The following is a 20,419-nucleotide window of genomic DNA, read 5'->3' as shown; positions in this document are numbered from 1 at the left end:
TAATAAGTTTATGAAAATATAGTCAACCTCAATAATCAACAGGGAAATGAAATAAAACCCCAATGAGATCCCATTGCATCCCAGATAGAATGGCTATTAACCTAAAGGCAAAAAATGACAAAAACGGGTGAGGATGCAGAGAAAAAAAAAAAAAAAACTCTCATACATTGTTGAAGGAAATGTTACTATATCCATTATGGAAACCAATGGAAGTTCCTCAGAAAACTGTAGAACTACCACATGATCCAGGAATCTCACTGCTAGATTATTTCCTTTGGGGAAGGAAATAAGTATGTGGAAGAAATATCTGCACTCCTGTGTCTACTGCAGCATTGTTCACAATAGCCAAGAAATGGAATCACCCCAGGTTTCCATGAGCAGATACAAGGATAAAGAAAGTGTTCCCACATTCACACCCACATACACACGTTTACATAATTGAATACTAACTCAGCCATAAAAATATTGAAAACCAGGAACAGAAAGACAAATGCTGCATGATCTCACTCATATATAGAATGTAATAATAATAATAATAATAATAATAATAATAGTTTCATAGAAACCATGAATAGAATAGTGGTAATTGAGGGCTAGGAGTAGTAGGGTAAAAGAAAAGTAGAGAGAGGTTGGTGATTGAAGTCCAAAATATAGTTAGAAAGGAGAACAAGTTCTAGTGTTCTGAAGCAGAGTAGGGTGACTATAGTAGACAATAAGTTATTGTATATACAAAATAACTAGAAGAAAAGATTTCATATGTCATGAAGATAAAGAGATTATTAATGTCTGAGATGATGGACATGCTGATTACTCTAATTTGATCATTATACATTATATACATGTATCAAAATATCACACTATAGTCCACAATATATACAATTATATGTCAACTAAAATAATTTTTTAAAATAAAATAATTAACTGCAATAAATAATCCATATAATATTATATATATATTAATTTGGAGTACATTTAAAAGTTTAAGAACATTTGGCACTATGTTATCAAATTATACAAATTAAGTTGTTAATGTTTACTTTAAAATCGCACTTATAAATATATTGATATATTTGTAGAAAAACTAGAATTATAAATAGCATGGGTTATATAATTTTATATATTTTCCCTGCCTAATTGATGTTTCCCAACTATAATTTTTAATTTATGTAAAAAACTTTTAATGAGAAATGTGGTTTCTTATGATCCTTCCTCAGCTTATGTAAAGTGAAAATTTTTTAAAAGAAGCTAAAGTTGTGTTTTATTTCATAATCAGATTCTTCTGTTATTCTTCTGGCTTTTATCCACAGCTGCAACTTTCCTGTCTCTAAGGACACTTTTACAAAGAAGCTAAAGTTAGCATACTTCTTTTAACCTTAAATTTGGTTACTCTGAAGATTCATTAGTAACCAATTTGTAGGTCACCAGGGACCCCGTTTTTCATTTAGTTGCATTTTTTTTTCAAACAGAGCAAATGTTAAGCTAGATACAGCAAATGTGCCCATTATCCTGAGAAGTCAGAATAGCAAGTATCCTAAGGTGCAGATTCCTAACATTCCACTGTCTTCATATTAAGATGTTTTCTTTATTTCTTTTATTTTAAAGGTATAAAACATTGCAAGTCTATGGAACTGGCTGAAGATAGATACCTCTGAGATATTTGTGCAACTTAGAGTTGGCATGAATTTGACAGTGGATTCATAAGCAAATGTGACAAGAATTTCTTATGAACATCATCTGAATTGCCTTTTCCAGTTTAGAAATTCTAAGATTTTGTATATTTCAATGACCAATAGAAACTATGACAGTTAAAATAGTAAGTGTAATAGTTTCTCATTTTAATTTAATTATATTTACTTTCATGAAATTTAAATTTTATTATTGCTGGGAGAGAATTTATCTATCTCTTAAAAAGAAAAAATGTGAGTGATAACTTTTATATTTAGTAAAGCATACTTTTTTATTTATAAAATCTGGTTTCCTTGGATTTGTAAAATGCCACTGTTGGGAGATGCTAATGCATTTAAATTTGATATTTAAATGTCAAAATTTGATTGTATTCCAGAAGTATATTACTTATATTATCAACCACACATGAAAAACTAAGGTATGTGTACATATAAAAACCCCATCCCCCCAAAAGAATGACAAACTGCAGACATTGCATCACCTCTTTAGAGATCTCTGTCCTCATTTCAAATTTACACTTTGAAAACAGAATAAACAAAAACAGTCTCATTTACAGGATGAGCAATATCCAATGGTGATAGGGCTGATTAAGTTTACTCAGTGATCACTGTTACCTGAGAGATCAGAGGGGCAACTGGAGGTAGGAATATCTGGCAAATAAAGGCAGTTTCTCTATTATGAGCTGTGAAGGTAATAAACAAAAGCAGAAAAGTTGATCTCTTAAAATCAAAAGTAAATAAGAAATTTAACAGTAGTTCAAAGTCACAATTTAAGTAAGCAAAGTTAATGTCAAAACTCTTTTAATTAAAAATCCAGATACGAAGGAAAATAGCTTTTAAGGCATCTAATTGAAAAACATACAATAGATGAATTCATTTAGGAACATTTGTTAGAGGATTTAAAATGTGGTGTAAATTGTGAGGACTGTGATGATATAAAAGACACATGCAGCCTGATACTCCCCCACCAAGTTAATATTCTTTCTTAAGTGTCTACATAGTAGCAATACTGTTTTCTCTGAGAACACAGTGAGTACACTCATCAGACTTGCAGAGAATTTTCCAGAGAGCTTGAAACTGAAGTTTAAACCAATGAATAAATAGTAATTACTCAGGTGACTTGAGGACAGAAAACTCTTGTTCTGTGAGAAGTATTTACCAAAAAACTATCACATGGAATGTGTTCAAAGCATGTAGTCTATTGTGTCAGGTTGCAACTGACAATAAGAAAGAGTCTCTAAAATGTGATATTCAAAACATAAGACTTGATGAAAATACAGATGATATTTGAGTATGGTGAAAAGTGTAGAGTGATAAAGAAAATATTAATTGACTTTGATATATTTTTTTCAATGAAACAACCCAAAATTTTCAAGCAGAGGCCCTCATTTCCTCATAACTAGCAGAAGAGACATTAATTATAACTGAATATGCAACTGCCCCTCCAAATTTGATTAATGTTGCTTATTCTGATCTCATAACTTCTATTTTTAAGTCAGATAATTTTCCATGTTCTTTTTTCCATGTTTTTTTTTTCTAGGTTAAGATTGGTCTCCATAAGTCAAAAAATAAAATAGGATGTGCTTGATAGGATAAAAAGAAAACAGCAACAAGTTAAATGGTCAGGGAAGCATGTCATCAGTATTATCTTTGAAGTTTATTCATCAGGGTATTTCACAAAAGTACACATAAGTGTATTGTGCACTAAAGAATTGTGTATTATGTACCACCATGAATAGTAAGTAAATTATTACTTAGGGACAGAGAAACCTCAGAAGGAGTCAGTGTCAGGAGGGGATCTGGGATGTGTCTCTGTGTGTGCATACATGCACATGTGAGTGATGTGCACATCTATACATGTACAGTTAGGAGGTTTTCTGGAGAAAACTACAAGTGTGCAATAAGCAAAAATAGAAAACGAAATTTTTTAACCATAAAGCCAGAATAAATCATTAAACTAGAATGGAGACCTCAAGTGACTACAATGTGCATAAGTAATCCCAAGTTTCCTGGCATATACTAGCACTTAAAAAGGAACATTTCAAGCAAATGCATTAAACAGAATTGTTAAGAGTCAAAGGATATCTTTTCTCCCAGTGAAATGACAGAACCATAGGAGTCCAAAGTAACCTTTACAGAGCATGCCCTTAATGTAATGTAATAAATGTTAAAATGTAATAATTAGTAAAAGTATTTGTGAATAAGAAAAACCTGAACGGTACAGTTAAAACTAATAAATAATCCATAACAAAGTTTCTCTGTTACATGCAGATTTAATAGAAGCCAGAAATCAACAATGAGGAACAATACTGTAACAGTTTTCATTCTACTGGGACTGACAGATGACCCACAACTGCAGGTTCTGATTTTTATCTTTCTGTTTCTCACCTACGTGCTAAGCATAACTGGGAATCTGACTATCATCTCCCTTATCTTAGTGGATTCTCACCTTAAAACAGCCATGTACTATTTCCTACAAAATTTTGCTTTCTTGGAGATCTCATTCACATCTGCATGTATTCCCAGATACTTATATAACATAGCAACAGGTGACGAGATGATTACCTACAATGCCTGTGTCAGCCAAGTGTTTTTTACTGACCTCTTTGGTGTAACTGAATTTTTTCTCCTGGCTGCCATGTCCTATGATCGCTATGTGGCCATCTGCAAGCCCCTGCATTATGTGACTATCATGAGTAGCAGAGTCTGCAAGAGAATTCTCTTTTGTTGTTGGGTAGCTGGTCTGTTTATTTTAATCCCCCGACTCAGCCTAGGCCTAAATCTGGAGTTTTGTGATTCTAATATCATTGATCATTTTGTTTGTGATGCATCTCCCCTCCTGAAAATCTCTTGCTCAAATACTTGGTTTATGGAACAGACCATTATCATTTGTGCTGTACTGACCTTCATTATGACACTCATGTGCGTAGTTCTGTCCTACATTTACATCATCAAGACAATTTTAAGATTCCCTTCTGCCAAGCAAAATAAAAAAGCCTTTTCTACCTGTTCTTCCCACATGATTGTGGTTTCCCTTACATATGGCAGCTGCATCTTCATCTACATTAAACCTTCAGCAAAGGACTCAGTGGCCATTAATAAGAGGGTGACTGTCCTCACTACTTCCATCGCTCCCATGCTGAACCCCTTCATTTACACACTAAGGAACAAACAAGTAAAACAGGCCTTCAAGGACTCAGTCAGAAGAACTGTAATATTTTCCAAGAAATAAAGGAACATAAAGTTAGTATTTGGTGAATTTCCCAAACTCCCCTGGCAAGTTAACTTTTTCAATGCTTTCGCTTGCTTGTTCTCATCCAGTGGCATCTTCTCCACAGCCTCTTTTAAAATCACATCATTCCATAATAAGCATGTTAATAGTTTTTAAAATTTTAAATCCTTGCTTCAGTTTCAAATTAAGAATACCAAAAGAGAAAATACAACAAAATAAGATAAACTTCTAATCAATTTTTACATTTTCAGGGATAACAGAACAAATTATTTTCACTATTGTTTCTTCCAATCTTAAACTTTCAAATGATTCATTCATTAATTCACCTAATAAATATGTATTGGGTACTTTCTTTAGGGTAGATAGGGTTTTAGGTTCTGAAAAAGAATGACAAAACAATGTCAGAAAAACAAAAAACAAAAAAAAAAAACTCCTCCAATGCACTCTCGGAGGTAAAAAAAGAAACAGAACAAACAAGCTAAGTGATCATCAATTAAAGAATGCATAGAGAAAATGTGGTATATATACACATTGGAATACTTCTCAACCATAAATAAGATGAAATTTTGTCATTTTCCAAGGACATAGATGGAAGTGGAAATCACTACATTAAGAGAAATAAGCTGGTGCAGTGTTGCATGCCTGTAGTCCCAGTGGCTCAGGAGGGCCATGCAGGAAGATCACAAGTTTGAGATCTGTCTCTGCATTTAGTGAGATCCTAAGGAACTTAGTGAGACCATGTCTCCAAAAAAAAAAAAAAAAAAAAAAATCTGGAGATGTGGCTTAGTGGTTAAGTGTTTTTAGATTCAATCTTCCATCCAAAAATAGATGAGAGAGACAGAAATACACCAGGCACAGACAGAAAAGAAACTCACTTAAATGTGAAATATAAAACACAGTTGAAGTTGATTGTAGAGTGGTGGTTACAAGAGGCTGGAGAAAGCAAAAAGGGGAAAAGTTAATTGGTGAGTAGTAAGTTACAGATAGGACTAAGAAGTTCTGCTGTGCTGCTGCCCTGAAGAGTGACTTCAGATAACAATAATGTATCATTTATTTCAAAAAGCTAGAAGAAAGGATTATGAATGTTTTAATCATAAAGAAGTGATAAATGTTTGAGAAGATAGTTTGTTTTTACCCTGGTTAGAATATTACACAATGTATACATGTATTGAAAAATTATGTTGTATCCCATAAACATGTATACTTTTTATGTTTTTATGTGTAAGTTTAAAAATAAATTTAAATAATAAAAACAAAAGGCTTAGTTTACACCAAAATTAGTGTTTTTGTCATGAAAGGGAATTATAAATCCTTCAATTTGAGAAAAACCTCTAAAATACTAAAACTTAAAAATTGTGAGATTTTTAAATTATATCAAATTTATAAAGCCAAAATTTTAAATATGATAGGTTTTTCTCAAAAAACATGGAGATAAAAAAAAATAAGGTAAAAAAATGGCTATTTTGAGAAATTTAAATATTTTTGTCCTGCAAAAAATTTGCCAGATGTAGATAGTTATATTAAAACTTCTACACAAAATGTTACTAAAACAAGCAAACACACACAGAAAAAATTAAAGTGAAGAAATCAAGGAAATAAAAGCAGCCCAGTATATGGGATCTTTAAAATTTAGATAATTTTCTAAAAGGAATATGAAAAGCTATAAATAATAGTACTGCCTTTTTAGGATATAAACAGCTATACAAATAAGAGTAAAAATTGTTTACTACATTTCCCCTTCAAAAAGCTCATATGGGTCATCATCTGAAACTAATTCCTCCATTCCAATGGCATTTGAATTTAAGCTTTCCTTCTCTTTTTGTGACTCATCTTTTCCATATAATGTTTACCTGTCAAAATTTTTTTCATCATTCTTACGTCTTCGTTCTCAAAATAAAATTCACTTCTGCTGAGAATTTTTTCCTGTCCAATCCTACATGCCCCAAACTTGAAAGATCACCATGTAGATATGTCCTGTATATTACTATAGCATTTTCTCTTCATGTCTCTGCATGTTTTAGTAGATTGTCAGTATTGAAAGCAGAAACTTTGTCAATATTGTTTCTGTCCTTGAATATGAATACTTTCAAATATCTTAAAAGCACACCTTTATCAACTATAAAAAACATCAGAAGTATTTAAATTGTTATAACAGAAAATAAAAGGGAAAAAACATCTTTTCAACAAGAGGAATTAAATGTATCAAAATGTTGAAACCAAAGATAAATTCATGCTATGTTGATTATAACATAAATATGCTTCCTACATTTCATTTTGCTGCTGCTTTCAATGAATATATATTCAAATTTTTCACACACACATACATGTATTACTTTATGTATCTTGTTATTGATTTTATTGTATGTATTTAAAGTATACATCATGATGTACATTGTAAACATTATTACAGTTAGAAAACTAATATACCCATCATTTCAAAAAGTTTCCTTTTTGTGTATAGTAAAAGCACTGGATACCTCATAAATTTTTCAGTATAAAATACAATATTATTAATTATAGTGCTGCTGATATAAATGTCTCTAGATTTATTAATTTTGCATAACTGCAAGTTTGTACACTTTGACCTACATTGCATAGAGTGGTTGAATATCAAAATTTTATTTTCCTAACAGATGCATCCAGATTCTACCCCATTGGTTGGATGTTCTCTAGTAAAAGATCAATGATCCTGAAGATTTTCAAAAGTATTCACTGTTTGAAAAGTTAACCTTGAGGTAATAGTATCTAAATTTATATTCTGTCATCACTCTACCAGATGTGATATTTTGCCCAACTCACCCTACTTCTTTTTTTTAATTTTATTTTTTATTCTAATTTGTTATATGACAGTAGAATGCATTAAAATTCATATTACACATATAGAACAGATTTTTGCATATCTCTGACTGTATACAAAGTATACTCCCACCATTTGTGTTTTTATACATGTACTTAGGGAAATTATGTCCATCTCATTCCTCCATCTTTTTTAACACCCCTTGTCCCTCCTATTCCCCACCCTCCCATTTGCCCTATCTAGAGTTTGTTTAATCTTCATATGTTTCCCCTCCCAACCCTACTATGAATCAGCCTTATTACATCAGAGAAAATATTTGGTATTTGGTTTTGTGGGATTGGCTAACTTCACTTAGCATTATATTTTCCAACTCCATCCATTTACGTCAAATGTTATAATTTTATTAATCTTTTAATGTTGAGTAATATTCATTGTGTATATATACCACAATTTCTTTATCCATTCATCTACTGATGGGCATCTAGGGTGGTTCCACAGTTTAGCTAGTGTGAATTGTGCTGCAATAAACATTGATATAGCTGTGTCCCTGTAGTATGCTGTTTCAATGTCCTTTGTGTATAGACCAAGAAGTGGGATAGCTGGGTCAAATGGTGGTTCCATTCGCACTTTTCCAAGGAATCTTCATACTGCTTTCCATATTGGCTGCACCATTTTGCATTCCCATCAGCAATGTATGAGTGTGCCTTTTTTTCCCACATCCTTGCCAACTCCTTATTATTATTTGTATTCTTAATATCTGCTGTTCTGACTGGAGTGAGATAGAATCTGAGAATAGTTTTGATTTGCATTTCTCTAATAGCTAGAGATGTTGAACATTTTTTTTATATATTTGTTTATTGATTGTATATCACCTTCTGAGAAGTGTCTATTCTGTTCTTTGGCCCATTTATTGACTGTCTTATATGTTAAATCATTTTTCTATTCAAGCACTTAATTCATTTTTAAAACACAGCTTTATTAGTACATCAAAATATTGTAATGTACACTTTAAATATACATAGTAAAAATAATAAATACACCGTTATTAATATGTGATTTGTATACAATACAGTTGAAGTTTAAATTATGAATTCTACAATTAAAATACAAAATAAATTATTTTTGGTATATTTACAAAGTTGTGCATACCTCATCATAATCTAACTTTGGGACATTTTTATCACCCCAAAAGGAAGTTTATACCCTTCAGCCATAACTTTTCATCATTTCTCTGCACACTTTTTCTCAGCCTGACATAACAAATATACTTTCTTCTATTGTTGGTCAAAAAACAGAGTTTCAGTTAGACAGGAGAAAGATGTTTTTGAGATATGTTGTACATGAGGGTGACTATGCTTAATAATATATCAAATATTACAAACAGATAAAATAAGTTCAAGTTTCTAAGCACAAAAACATGAGAGGTGATGGATCTGCTAATTAGTGTAATAGGATCATTTCACATTGTACACATATATCAAAAAATATTGTATGCCATAACTGCATACAATTATGGTTTGGAAAATTGATAATAATCATGAAAAAATATATATTTTATGTGAGCTTCATATATTCTTATACTTATTTATATTATAACATAAATTTGCTTAACTCAAAAATATTTCCATGCAGTAAATTCTATTATATTTCTATTCCTGGAGGAATTATAAAGTTAATTTTATAAAAAAATGAATTTCAAGTTGTGAGGATCTTTCAGTGCATTTGAAGCCACAGAAGTTCTAGGGTATTAAATTTTAACATAATTTTAAATAATAAAATGTTAGTGAACAAAAGGTAATTGACATTTCTGCTTTTAGAATGCTCACATATTTCATCATATTTGATGAAATTATTTATTTTGACTGAAGAATTTTTATGGTATGTGTAATAAGAATAACATTCTGAAAAAATAAAGCTGACTAATATTCTTAAATCTTTATGTATAATTTATTTTTTGTATAAAAAATTGATAAAGCAGAAAAAGAAACAGATTTTTAGTTACCTTCCATATTAAGAATTAATTAAAAGAAACTGAAATAGGTTTTGCTTTTAATGAGATTATTAAAGTTATCCTATGAGTCTCTTAATGATCTGAATGCTTTTTCTTGTCTCTAAAGGCCATGATCCCATTGTTACTATGATAGGTTTGATTGTTTTTCCTCAAGTTTTTTACACAATGATTCATTAGTGGTTTTTAAAACTGGGTCACCAAGGAATTTTTTGTGTATTAATTTTGTTCTTTGTTACAGATTTGACAAATAAAATAAATATCTAGCTTCAAATTAGAAAACACAAAGTGATGAATTTTATTCAATTAAACTTCAAAGGACTAGTGAAATGACATACCAAAACTTGTGTATTATCAAGAAAGAAAAAATACTTTTTAGTCTTTAACTTCCTTTTTGTTTTGGGGGCGGGAATACTGGGGATTGAACTCAGGGGCACTCAACCACTGAGCCACATCCCCTATTTTGTATTTGATTTAGAGACAGGGTCTCGTTGAATTGCTTAGCACCTCACCTTTGCTGAGACTGGCTTTGGACTCGTGATCCTTCTGTCTCAGCCTCCCAAACTGCTGGGATTACAGGAGTGCACCACCCTACCTGGCCTTTAACTTCCTTTAATTTTCCTCTAATTTATTCATAAAACAGGATAAACAATTACTACCCTAATATAGATTATTCTCCAGTAGAATTGCAAATTAATATATAAGTTCTCTGACTAGATAGTCTGAAAAAAAGGAGTACTTCTTCTTGCTGGCAAAATCATTTTTAAAGCATAAATGAGCAGCATTGCATAGCTTTATTTGGTACATTGTTTTGTTAACATTATCTCAACCCTAGTTACCACTGTTTTTTTTTTTTTTTTGGAAGAGATGAGGATGATGATGATGATTGTTTTTGCATTCAGACTTGGTGAAAGTAAGAGCACCATAATGTGAAACCACACAAGACTGACAGTGTTCATCCTGGTAGGTTTGATTGATGACCCAGAATTGAAAGTTATGTTATTTGTTCTCCTGCTTCTTACCTACTTGCTGAGCATCACTGGCAATCTGACCATCGTCACACCCTGGTAGATACGGACCTGAAGACCCCCATGTACTTTTTCCTTCATAATTTCTGTCTTAGAAATTTCCTGTATTACTAAATTGCTGGTTATTGTGGCAACTGGGGACATGACCATTTCCTATACCAGTTGTGCTACTCAAGTGTTTTTTGCCTTCCTATTTGGAACATCAGAATTTTACTTGTTGGCAGCTATGTCCTATGACCGGTCATGTGGCCATCTGTAAGCACCTTCATTACATGACCATCATGAACAGCAAAATCTGCATTCAGCTGGCCCTCAGTTGTGGGCTTGCTGGCATTTTTGTCATCTTCCCACCACTCATCTTAGGTCTAAATATTGACTTCTGTGCCTCCAACGTTGTTGATCATTTCTACTGTGACAATACACCCCTCGTGCAGATCTCTTGCACACACATACGGCTCCTGGAGATGATGGGATTCATCTCAGTTTTGGTGACACTCTTAGTCACATTGGTCCTAGTGATGGTATCCTACACTTATATCATCCTGACCATTCTAAGAATCCCTTCAACTAGTCAGAGGAAAAAGGTTTTTCCACATGTTCTTCTCACATGATCATAATATCCCTTTCCTATGGCAGCTGCATCTTCATGGATCTTAAACCTTCAATCAAACAAAGAATATCTTTTTCCAAGGGAATTGCTGTCCTCAATACCTCAGTAGCTCCACTTTGAACCCTTTCATCTATACCTTCATTAATTTTATGAGTACACATGTATTGTGTACTCATAAAATTAATCTTTCTGAATAGGAATAAATACTTAAAAGTGAAAGACCTTTATTTATTATTCAAAAGAAAACTGTCAGAATGTTCAATATTTTTTTAAAAAATATTTTAGTTATCAATTGACCTTTATTTTATTTATTGATATGTGGTACTGAGAATTGAACCAAGTGCCTCACACTTGCTGGGCAAGCACTCTGCCAGGTGAAAAAGCCTTTGTTAATCCTGATACACAGGATTGTCTCTTTCTTAAAGAAATGAATATTCTACTTCCTTATACAAAGTATATGAAAGAAGGAGGCCCAGGTAGTATCAGCAGCTTCCAGGAGATAGTTTCCTCCTTTTCTTTTAATTTCATTGCTCTGATATTTAAATTTTTGTCTTTTGAAAAATATTTCTTTCTCAAAACATTGGCCTGAAATGCCAATTTTCCTTTTAATCTCCATTAAAGCTGCCTTTATTTTTCCCCTTCTCTAAGTTTTCTTTCTATGGACATATGAAAATGTTGAGCTTCCAATTTCTATATGTCTCTGTCATCTCTTAAGAATTTCAATTAATTAATAACAATTTCTTAATAACAAAATAAAAGTTTGTTCCATTTCAAGTTGCATTTGATATGTGACCAATAAAATCAATTTAGAATTGATATTTATTTTTATGCTTCCGATTAACTGATGTATATTGTATTTAAGTAAATTAAAAGAAAATTGTAGCAGAACTAATTCATGTATACATTTGAGCACAATTTACCTTTGAAGTGTATATTTAAATGTTTTATGTGTGTATTTGTGTATGTGCATTCACATATATCTGTTTATATGCATATGCTCTAAAATAACAAATCACTTAATTTTTAGATGAAAGAGATTACATTTCTAAATGAATTTTATCATGATTAAAAGAAAATGTGATAATCTCAATTGTATGTTTTGAAAATTAATAATGAAACATATTATTTGATGTTTTCAAACTCCCCAAACTTCCTCTGTTTAACTTGGGATATTCCTAAAGCAAATTTTAAGTGATTTGTGAATCACTGTGAAGTAAGAAAAATACTAATTCTGTTTTGTTTTCAGATATTATTTGTCTGACCTATATGTCAGATCTACATGTAAAGCAACATTGTTCAAGTTAAATGGTTAGCTGTCATTTATTCTGAAATACTTCATATATTAGTTTTTCTGAGCCCTCTCAAAATGTCAATTTTCTTAAGTACCTGTTTCCTCATTTCAAGTCAGAGTTATCATTCAGTTCCCTGTGCTACTTCAGTCATAACTCAATGGCACCTATCCCAGAAAAGTCATTCTAATTTTCCAGTAATTTACCCATTAAATTAACTATTTGAATTAACTTTTTTCCAAAATAGATTCTTATAGTTATACACTTCCATTCTGAGTTTGCATACAGCCATGCATTGTGTACTCATAAAATTAATCTTTCTGAATAGGAATAAATACTTAAAAGTGAAAGACCTTTATTTATTATTCAAAAGAAAACTGTCAGAATGTTCAATATTTTTTTAAAAAATATTTTAGTTATCAATGGACCTTTATATTATTTATTGATATGTGGTACTGAGAATTGAACCAAGTGCCTCACACTTGCTGGGCAAGCACTCTGCCACTGAGCCACAACCCCAGCCCAGAATGTTCATTATTATCTCAAAATAAATAAATATCTCAAAATTTTGGTCAGTTAAATAATAACACAAAATCCTTTATCCCCTAAATAAATAATTTTATTTATACATTTTTTTCATTTTTTTAATTTGTTTTAATTAGTTACACATGTACATTTTAATGGAAATATTTCTTAATTAATTTTACTAAGACAATAAGTAATTTAACATTATGTTGGCACTAGTCTATGATTAGACTTTTTAAAAGGTCAATATCATTTACACATAAAATAAGTTCTTAAGCAGAATTTTGAAGTCTTTCTCTGAATAAGTGAAAATATATTGTTTTCTAAATTTTATATTATTTATTCTTACTGCTCTCTTTCCCCAAACATGTCATAATCCCCACATTCAGATATTCTTACAAATTTATATTCATTTTCTTAAGATAGTCATAACAAAATTTTTAGTAACAGATTCTCTTTTACAAACTTATTTGTTGAGTTATTTTACATTCCATTTACAGTATTATTTATTCAAAACTGAATTGGGATTTCTACTGTGGTCAAAGTACTTGAGATATTATGGCTTTTGATTCAGAGTGATATCTCAGAAAATGAATTTGTAGCTGTTCACTGTACTTATATTTTTTTTCAAAGAGTTGAAGAATTGGTTATTAATTCTTCCTTGAGTTTTTGTCAAATTCATCCTCAAAATCATTGTATCTTGGGCTTTTCATTTTTAGGGAAGTTTTGACTACTACTTCCATCTATTTGTAATTAGTTTGTTCAGACTATTCTTGATTCAGCCTTGTTAGGGTCCATATTTCTAGGAATCTGTCCAGTTCCTCTAAGTTATTCCATTTTTGTGACATATAATTTTTCATAACAGTTCATTATGATTTTTTTATTTTTTTATATTTATTATGAAATATTTAGGTAAGTGTAAACACATATATCTCCTCAAATATTTTTCATGTCTTTATGATGAAAACATTCAATAACCTTTCTTTCAGATTTTTGAAATATACAGTGCATTGCTGTCATCTGTATTCACCCTACTGTGCAATACCAAAGAACTTCTTACTTCTATCTAAATGTGTTCATTCCCAATGATAAACCAGTCCTCATCCCTCCTTCTTCCTTATTCTTCCCAGTTCTGTTAACTATCATTTTACTCTGGTTTTCATGTAATAAACGTTTTTAGATTCCATATTAGTGATATCACATAGTACTTGTCTTTCTGTACCTAGCTTTTTCCACCTAACAAAATGATCTCCTATTCTATTCATGCTTTTTCAAATGACAAGATTTTATTCCCCTGCCCCTGAGGTTGAATAGTATTCTAGTGTGTGACTATACCACATTATCTTTATTGTTCATCATTTGATGAACACCTAGGTTGTTTTCATTGTTGGCTAATGTGAATAGTCTCCAATAAACATAGCAGTACAGATGTTCCTTTGACCCACTGATTTCATTTCCACTGAACATGTGCCCATCAGTGGGATTGCTGGAGCATATGACATTTCTATTTCTAGTTTTAGTGGATCTCGTACACTGTTTTCCAAGTGGTCCTAATTCACATTGCCATCAACATGTACAAAGGTTCTGTTCTCTCCACATCTTCAGTAACACTTGGTGTCTTCTGTCTTTTTGATGATAGTAAGGTAATATTGTGGTTTTGATTTGCAATTCCGTGATAACTTGTCATGTTGAGGATTTTCTTATATTTGTGTTGGACATTTGTTTGTTTTCTTTTCATGAATATCTATTTAGGTTAATTTCACATATTTAAAATCAGGATTTTATGCTAGTTTTTATTTTGATTAATTTTTTTTTCATTTTTTTGACATTGAGTTCTTTAAATTCCTTATATAATATTAGTCCCTTGTCATATATAGGCTTTACAACCATCTCCCTTTAAAGAAAAGCAAAGGATAAGATAGATGGGTTAGCTGCTCTGTTTCACCAAACATTGAAAAAAATAATTAATACTAATTATTCTTAATTTTTTTCAAAAAAATAAAAGATAAAAAATTCTTACAAATTTATTCCATGCAGCCACTATTATTCTAATACCTAAGCCAGACAAGAATGTACACACACACACGCGCGCACACACACACACACACACACACAGAGAGAGAGAGAACACACAGAGAAATCTATATGCTAATGTCCTTGATAGATATAGATTCAAAATTATTGACCAAATACTAAAAACCTGAATACAATTAAATTAAAAAATTATTCATCAGGCTGAGCTTTTGACTCAGTGGTAGAATGCTTGCCTAGCATGTGTGAGGCACTGGGTTTGATACTCAGAACCACATAAAAAAATGAATAAATAAAATAAAGGTATTGTGTCTATGTACAACTAAAAATACATTTAAAAAAATTATTTAGCATAATCAACTTTTATTTGTCCTAAAGGTGCAAGGATTGTTCAACATGTGAATTAATAAATAATAATAATAAATTAATAACTATGTCATCATACTGAAGGACAAAAAATATAATTATTTCAATATATACAGAAGAGTTATTTGATGAAATTTATTATCCCTTTATGATGAAAACTCTGAACAAATAAGGTTTTGAAGGAAAGTAACCCCAACATAATAAAGGCTGTGTATAACAAGTCATAAGCTAACATCATAGTGTATGGAGAAAAGCTGAAAGCTTTCTAAGATCTGGAACAAAATGAAGATGCCTTTTTCCCCAATTTTATTCAACATAATACACAAAGTCGGAGCCAGAGAATTCTGCAATAAAAGAAGTAAAGTGCATCCAAAGTAAGAAAGAGGAAGACAAATTGACTATGTTGGCAGGTTACATGATCTTTCTAAAGATTCCACCAAGAAACAACTAGAATTAATAAGTGAATTCAGCAAAATTGCCCAATAGTAAATCAATATATAATACAGTTCTATTTCTATAGGTCATTGGTGAATTTTCTAAAACCAAGAGAGGATTTTCCTTTGCAATAGTTAGAAAAAATATAAAATATATAAGAATAATCTCACAATAAAAAGTACAAACATTAATGAAAGAATCAAAGATGAAAGACAAAAAATAAGAAGACATTCCATGCTTTTGAATTAGATGAATCAAAAGTTAAGATGTTCATATTATCTAATGTGATCTACAGACCAAATGCAATTTTTATGAAAATATCAGAATTAGAAAAAAATCCTAAAACTAACATTAAACCACAGAATACCCTAGATAACCCAAACACTCTTGAGCAAAAGGAAAAAATCAGGAGACATTACATTACCTGACTTCAAAATATACTGCAAAGCTATAGTAATCAAAAGAGCATGGTATTGGGATAAAAACAGATGCATAGACCAGTGGAACAGAATAGAAAGCCAAGTAAAGCAACCCACACACCTACAGCCACTGATTTATGACAAAGATGCTAAGAACATGAATTGGAGAAAAGATACCCTTTTCAAGAAACAATGCTGGTAAAATTCAATATACAAATGCTGAGGAATAAAGCTAAATTCTCATCTCTTATCAATCCTAAAAACTAAGTCAAAGAGAAAGAAAGACTTAAATGTGAAACATGAAATTAGAAAACAACTAGAAGAAAATATAGGGGGAATCTTTAAGTCATTGGAATGGGCAAGGATTTTTGGACGAGACCCAAAAGCAAAAGCAAATTAATGGAATTATATTAAAAAAGCTATTCAATATAGGAAACAGTTAATATGGTGAATTTCTTTTTATCTTTGATATAAGAAAGGGTTTTTACCTGTTTATCAAATACAGGCACAATAAAAATGATCAATACATTTAAAGAAGCTAAAATAAAGTGGTTTTTTTTGTTATTCTTTTTTAGTACAAGCATATGGACACAATCTCATAAACAGATTCAAATCACATTCAAACTAGGAGGAAATATTTGCAACATTTCAAAGATGCAAAGATGATATTAATGATATATAAATAACTCTTAAAAGGTGTAAGAAAATAAAAACTTGGTAGAGAAAATTAGCGAAAGATGTATATAAACAATTCACAATTATATAGGAAATGGCTGTTTGACTTGTGAAATGATATTCAATCACACATATAATTAGAGAAATGCAAAGTAAAATAATTTTCTGTTACCATCTCCAACCTGTAAGATTGCCAATACTTTATAATGATAAAAACCTATTCTGATGTTAAGTTTATTGAGAAACAAGAACACTAATAATAGACTGTTAATTGGAGTGGAAATACGGTGTGTAGAAAATGATTTAACATTGCTAAATGAAAGTGAATGGAATTTACTTTTGACTCAGAAATCCCAATTTTAGGAATTTATACTAAAGGTTTAACATTATGACCTCCAATATTATATAATTTCTTTTTTATTACAAAAATTATAAAAATGCATGTGCATGATTATATTCATTGGTGCACTCTAATTGACAATATTGGAAACAAACTATTAGCTAAAAATAAGAGCAATTAAATATATTATGACAGATCTTTATAAAGAAGGATGATGCAGTCATAACAATTTTGAAATATCTCCAAGAGAACACATGGTGTGTTTGACAGGATATTGTTATTTAGTGAATAAAACAAAAGGAAACAAGGTATCTGTAGTATATAAAATTTAGCTTGAAGTTAGTTGGTTTACAGAGGCTATTTTTTTTTCGTTTTATATTCTCAGTTTTCACATCAACTTAAAAATATTTTTCTTTCTCTCTGTTTCTAAATCCTAAACTATGTATCTGGGAATGGGCGAGTACTAGGCAATGAACTAGGAGAGCAACATACACAGAATTCCTGGAAACAAAGTTAGAACATATAAAAGTGTGTGTGTGTGTGTGTGTACATGTGTGTGTGTGTAGAAAACACTTCTGTAATTCAAAAATTGGCAATCCCTTAGGAAATGGTGTTTTGGGATCTCAATTACCTTGAGAGTTCTTTGTTCTTGTTAGATGTTTTCCTGTAAGAAGACATAAATCCTTCAGGGTATTGAGAGATGTTTAATTTTCATATTTCATTGCATATCACATTTAGCAAGGGTCAGATAAGTGGGTTATAGCAAACTTTAGGAAAGAAGGTAATTTGATAAATTTCCTGAAAACATGTAATACATGAATCAAAAATATTCTTTCTAAAATAACGTTTAAATCAATCATATGTTTCATGTAGATTTAAGTGCTTAAGGAGAAAAAATGATCATCAGTGTCCTCTGCTCACCAAGATGCTGAGTTAAGTATGGAACTACAGTGGGTTGGCCCAGATAATTGTATACAATAATCTGTATTAAACTATTAAACAGTTAGTGTTTTAACTACTAACTATACTTTAACTTGTAAATATTGGTGAAATATCATAGATAAGATAAATAATGACTTAAAACTGACAAGCCTTTTAAATTTTAATTTTTATGTGGTATTCACTATTGTCAACAAAACTGCATATAATTGCATTTATTGATCTGTGTTAACATGAACTTATATTATTTTTCCCTCATAGCATATGTTGTAAAGGTACATTGTATGTGTGATTGTTGAATCAGGACAAATCAACAATTTGATATGAAGAAATTCTAGTTTATTATATAATTGAACATTTAAATCAGTGTTCTCATTGGGATCATTGTATAAATGAGATAATTTTGTAATATATAATTTCACAATCATCTGATTGTGATAAGGAACTCTGGACATGGATCACTGCTCTTTCCAATGGTTTATACTTTTATCAAGATGATTAAATAAGGGAACTCTAAATACTCTTTTTAACCAAATTATGTTGGAGCCATTGCTTTTCTTTGGCTTTTAACCTGTTGCATCTGCCTAACATAATTTGTCTCATCTTTTCATCTCCTTCTAAGGCCCATATAAGAGCCAAACACTCAGATGTCTCCTTTAAATTCCTGTAGAGAACACTGGGAAGGCCTCTCATTTTTTGGTTAGCTTTTTTTTCCCCATAGGGGTATCAATAATTCTTTTTAGGATGAGTATTCCATAATGTATCTTCTAGCTAAAACTTATATGAAAACTTGAGAGTAAAACTTTTAGACAATTGTGTAATTTTAAAGCTACAACTTCTGAAAATAATCTCTATTAATCTGACCCCTTGCTCGAATGTAAACCTGGTCACGGTTTTTAATGTTTAATCTCTTTTGTTCTACAGAAAAAATGAAGAGCATTGAGAATAGTAATTGTTACATATATAGTTCTCAATAGGCTCAAAGTTATAGTTATTAACATAGTTGCTTGTTTGCCTGACATTTCAATATCATTATGTTGAGAAGGCTGTACATGCTATCCAAAATTTATCTGAAAACCAGTCCAACAACCCAGTGTAATTTTGAAATTTATCACATATTTTTCCCCCTCTAGATCATTCTGACTTAAAGTATACTCATGATTGCAGTCTACACATCAGGGAATAAGCAAAGAGATATGCTTTAATAATATAAGCATACTATATTTTAAAAATTCTGCCCTTATTACTTCTATATATAATTATCTTTCTGAATTTTATTGATCCATTTTTTTTCCTTAAAATCATTCATCTAACTTTTACAAAGTGACCTTTGTCTTTAGGTTTCTATAACCCTTTTTTTCTTCTCATGATGTATTTCCCTTCTAATGACATACCACAAACACATTTTTATATTTATCTGCTTCAATAAACCTTTAATGTCCATTTCACATTGGATCTATTTGTTTTTAAAGCTATAACTAGAAGAAAAACATTATATTGTTATCTACCAGCATACTACCTGCAATTCATAAATGAGCATTGCATAACTCTACCTGAAACATAATTTTGCTAACCATAAATTGAGTACTAGCTATCACTGTTATTAGATAGAGCTTTCCCTCTACCCTCACTATTCAGACCTGATAAAGGACAGAACATGGTAATGGGAAACCATACAGTAGTGACAGTGTTTATCTTGGTGAATTCAAATGATCCACATTTGAATGTTGTGTTATTTATGTTCCAGCTTCACAAATGTTCATTAAGCACTGCTTTGATCTGATCATCCCTTCACTCACCCTGCTGTATATTCACTGGATTCTTATATACTTTTTCTTTCTTGGAAATTTCCTATACTATTATATGTATCCCTAAATTCTAGTTATTTTGGCTACTTGGAAGAAAACTATTTCGTATAATCACTGTGTCACTTGAATGATACTGATCACACAAGCTGGGCATGGTGGTGAATGCCTATAATTCTAGCAGCTGGTAGGGGGCTGAGCCAGGAGGATTCTGAGTTCAAAACCAGCCTCACCA

At 31.0% G+C, this 20,419-nt stretch overlaps 1 protein-coding gene across 1 annotated transcript; it reads left to right on the top strand.

The window, feature by feature from the left end:
* Positions 1 to 3,981: 3,981 nt before the first annotated feature.
* LOC107148913 (olfactory receptor 6C2-like) lies at positions 3,982 to 4,917 on the top strand. Its single transcript, XM_015493637.1, has one exon. It carries the CDS (start codon positions 3,982 to 3,984, stop codon positions 4,915 to 4,917), a length of 936 nt encoding a protein of 311 aa, XP_015349123.1.
* Positions 4,918 to 20,419: the final 15,502 nt, after the last annotated feature.

Source organism: Marmota marmota, unplaced genomic scaffold (assembly GCF_001458135.2).
Source record: "Marmota marmota marmota unplaced genomic scaffold, marMar, whole genome shotgun sequence".
NCBI lineage: Eukaryota > Metazoa > Chordata > Mammalia > Rodentia > Sciuridae > Marmota > Marmota marmota.
The sequence above is the reverse complement of the archived record's forward strand: the minus strand, read 5'-3'. Positions and strand labels throughout refer to the sequence as shown.

Bases quoted from the DNA above. Each gene is read 5' to 3' on its own strand.
- LOC107148913 (XM_015493637.1), top strand. From the start codon at position 3,982: ATGAGGAACAATACTGTAACAGTTTTCATTCTACTGGGACTGACAGAT.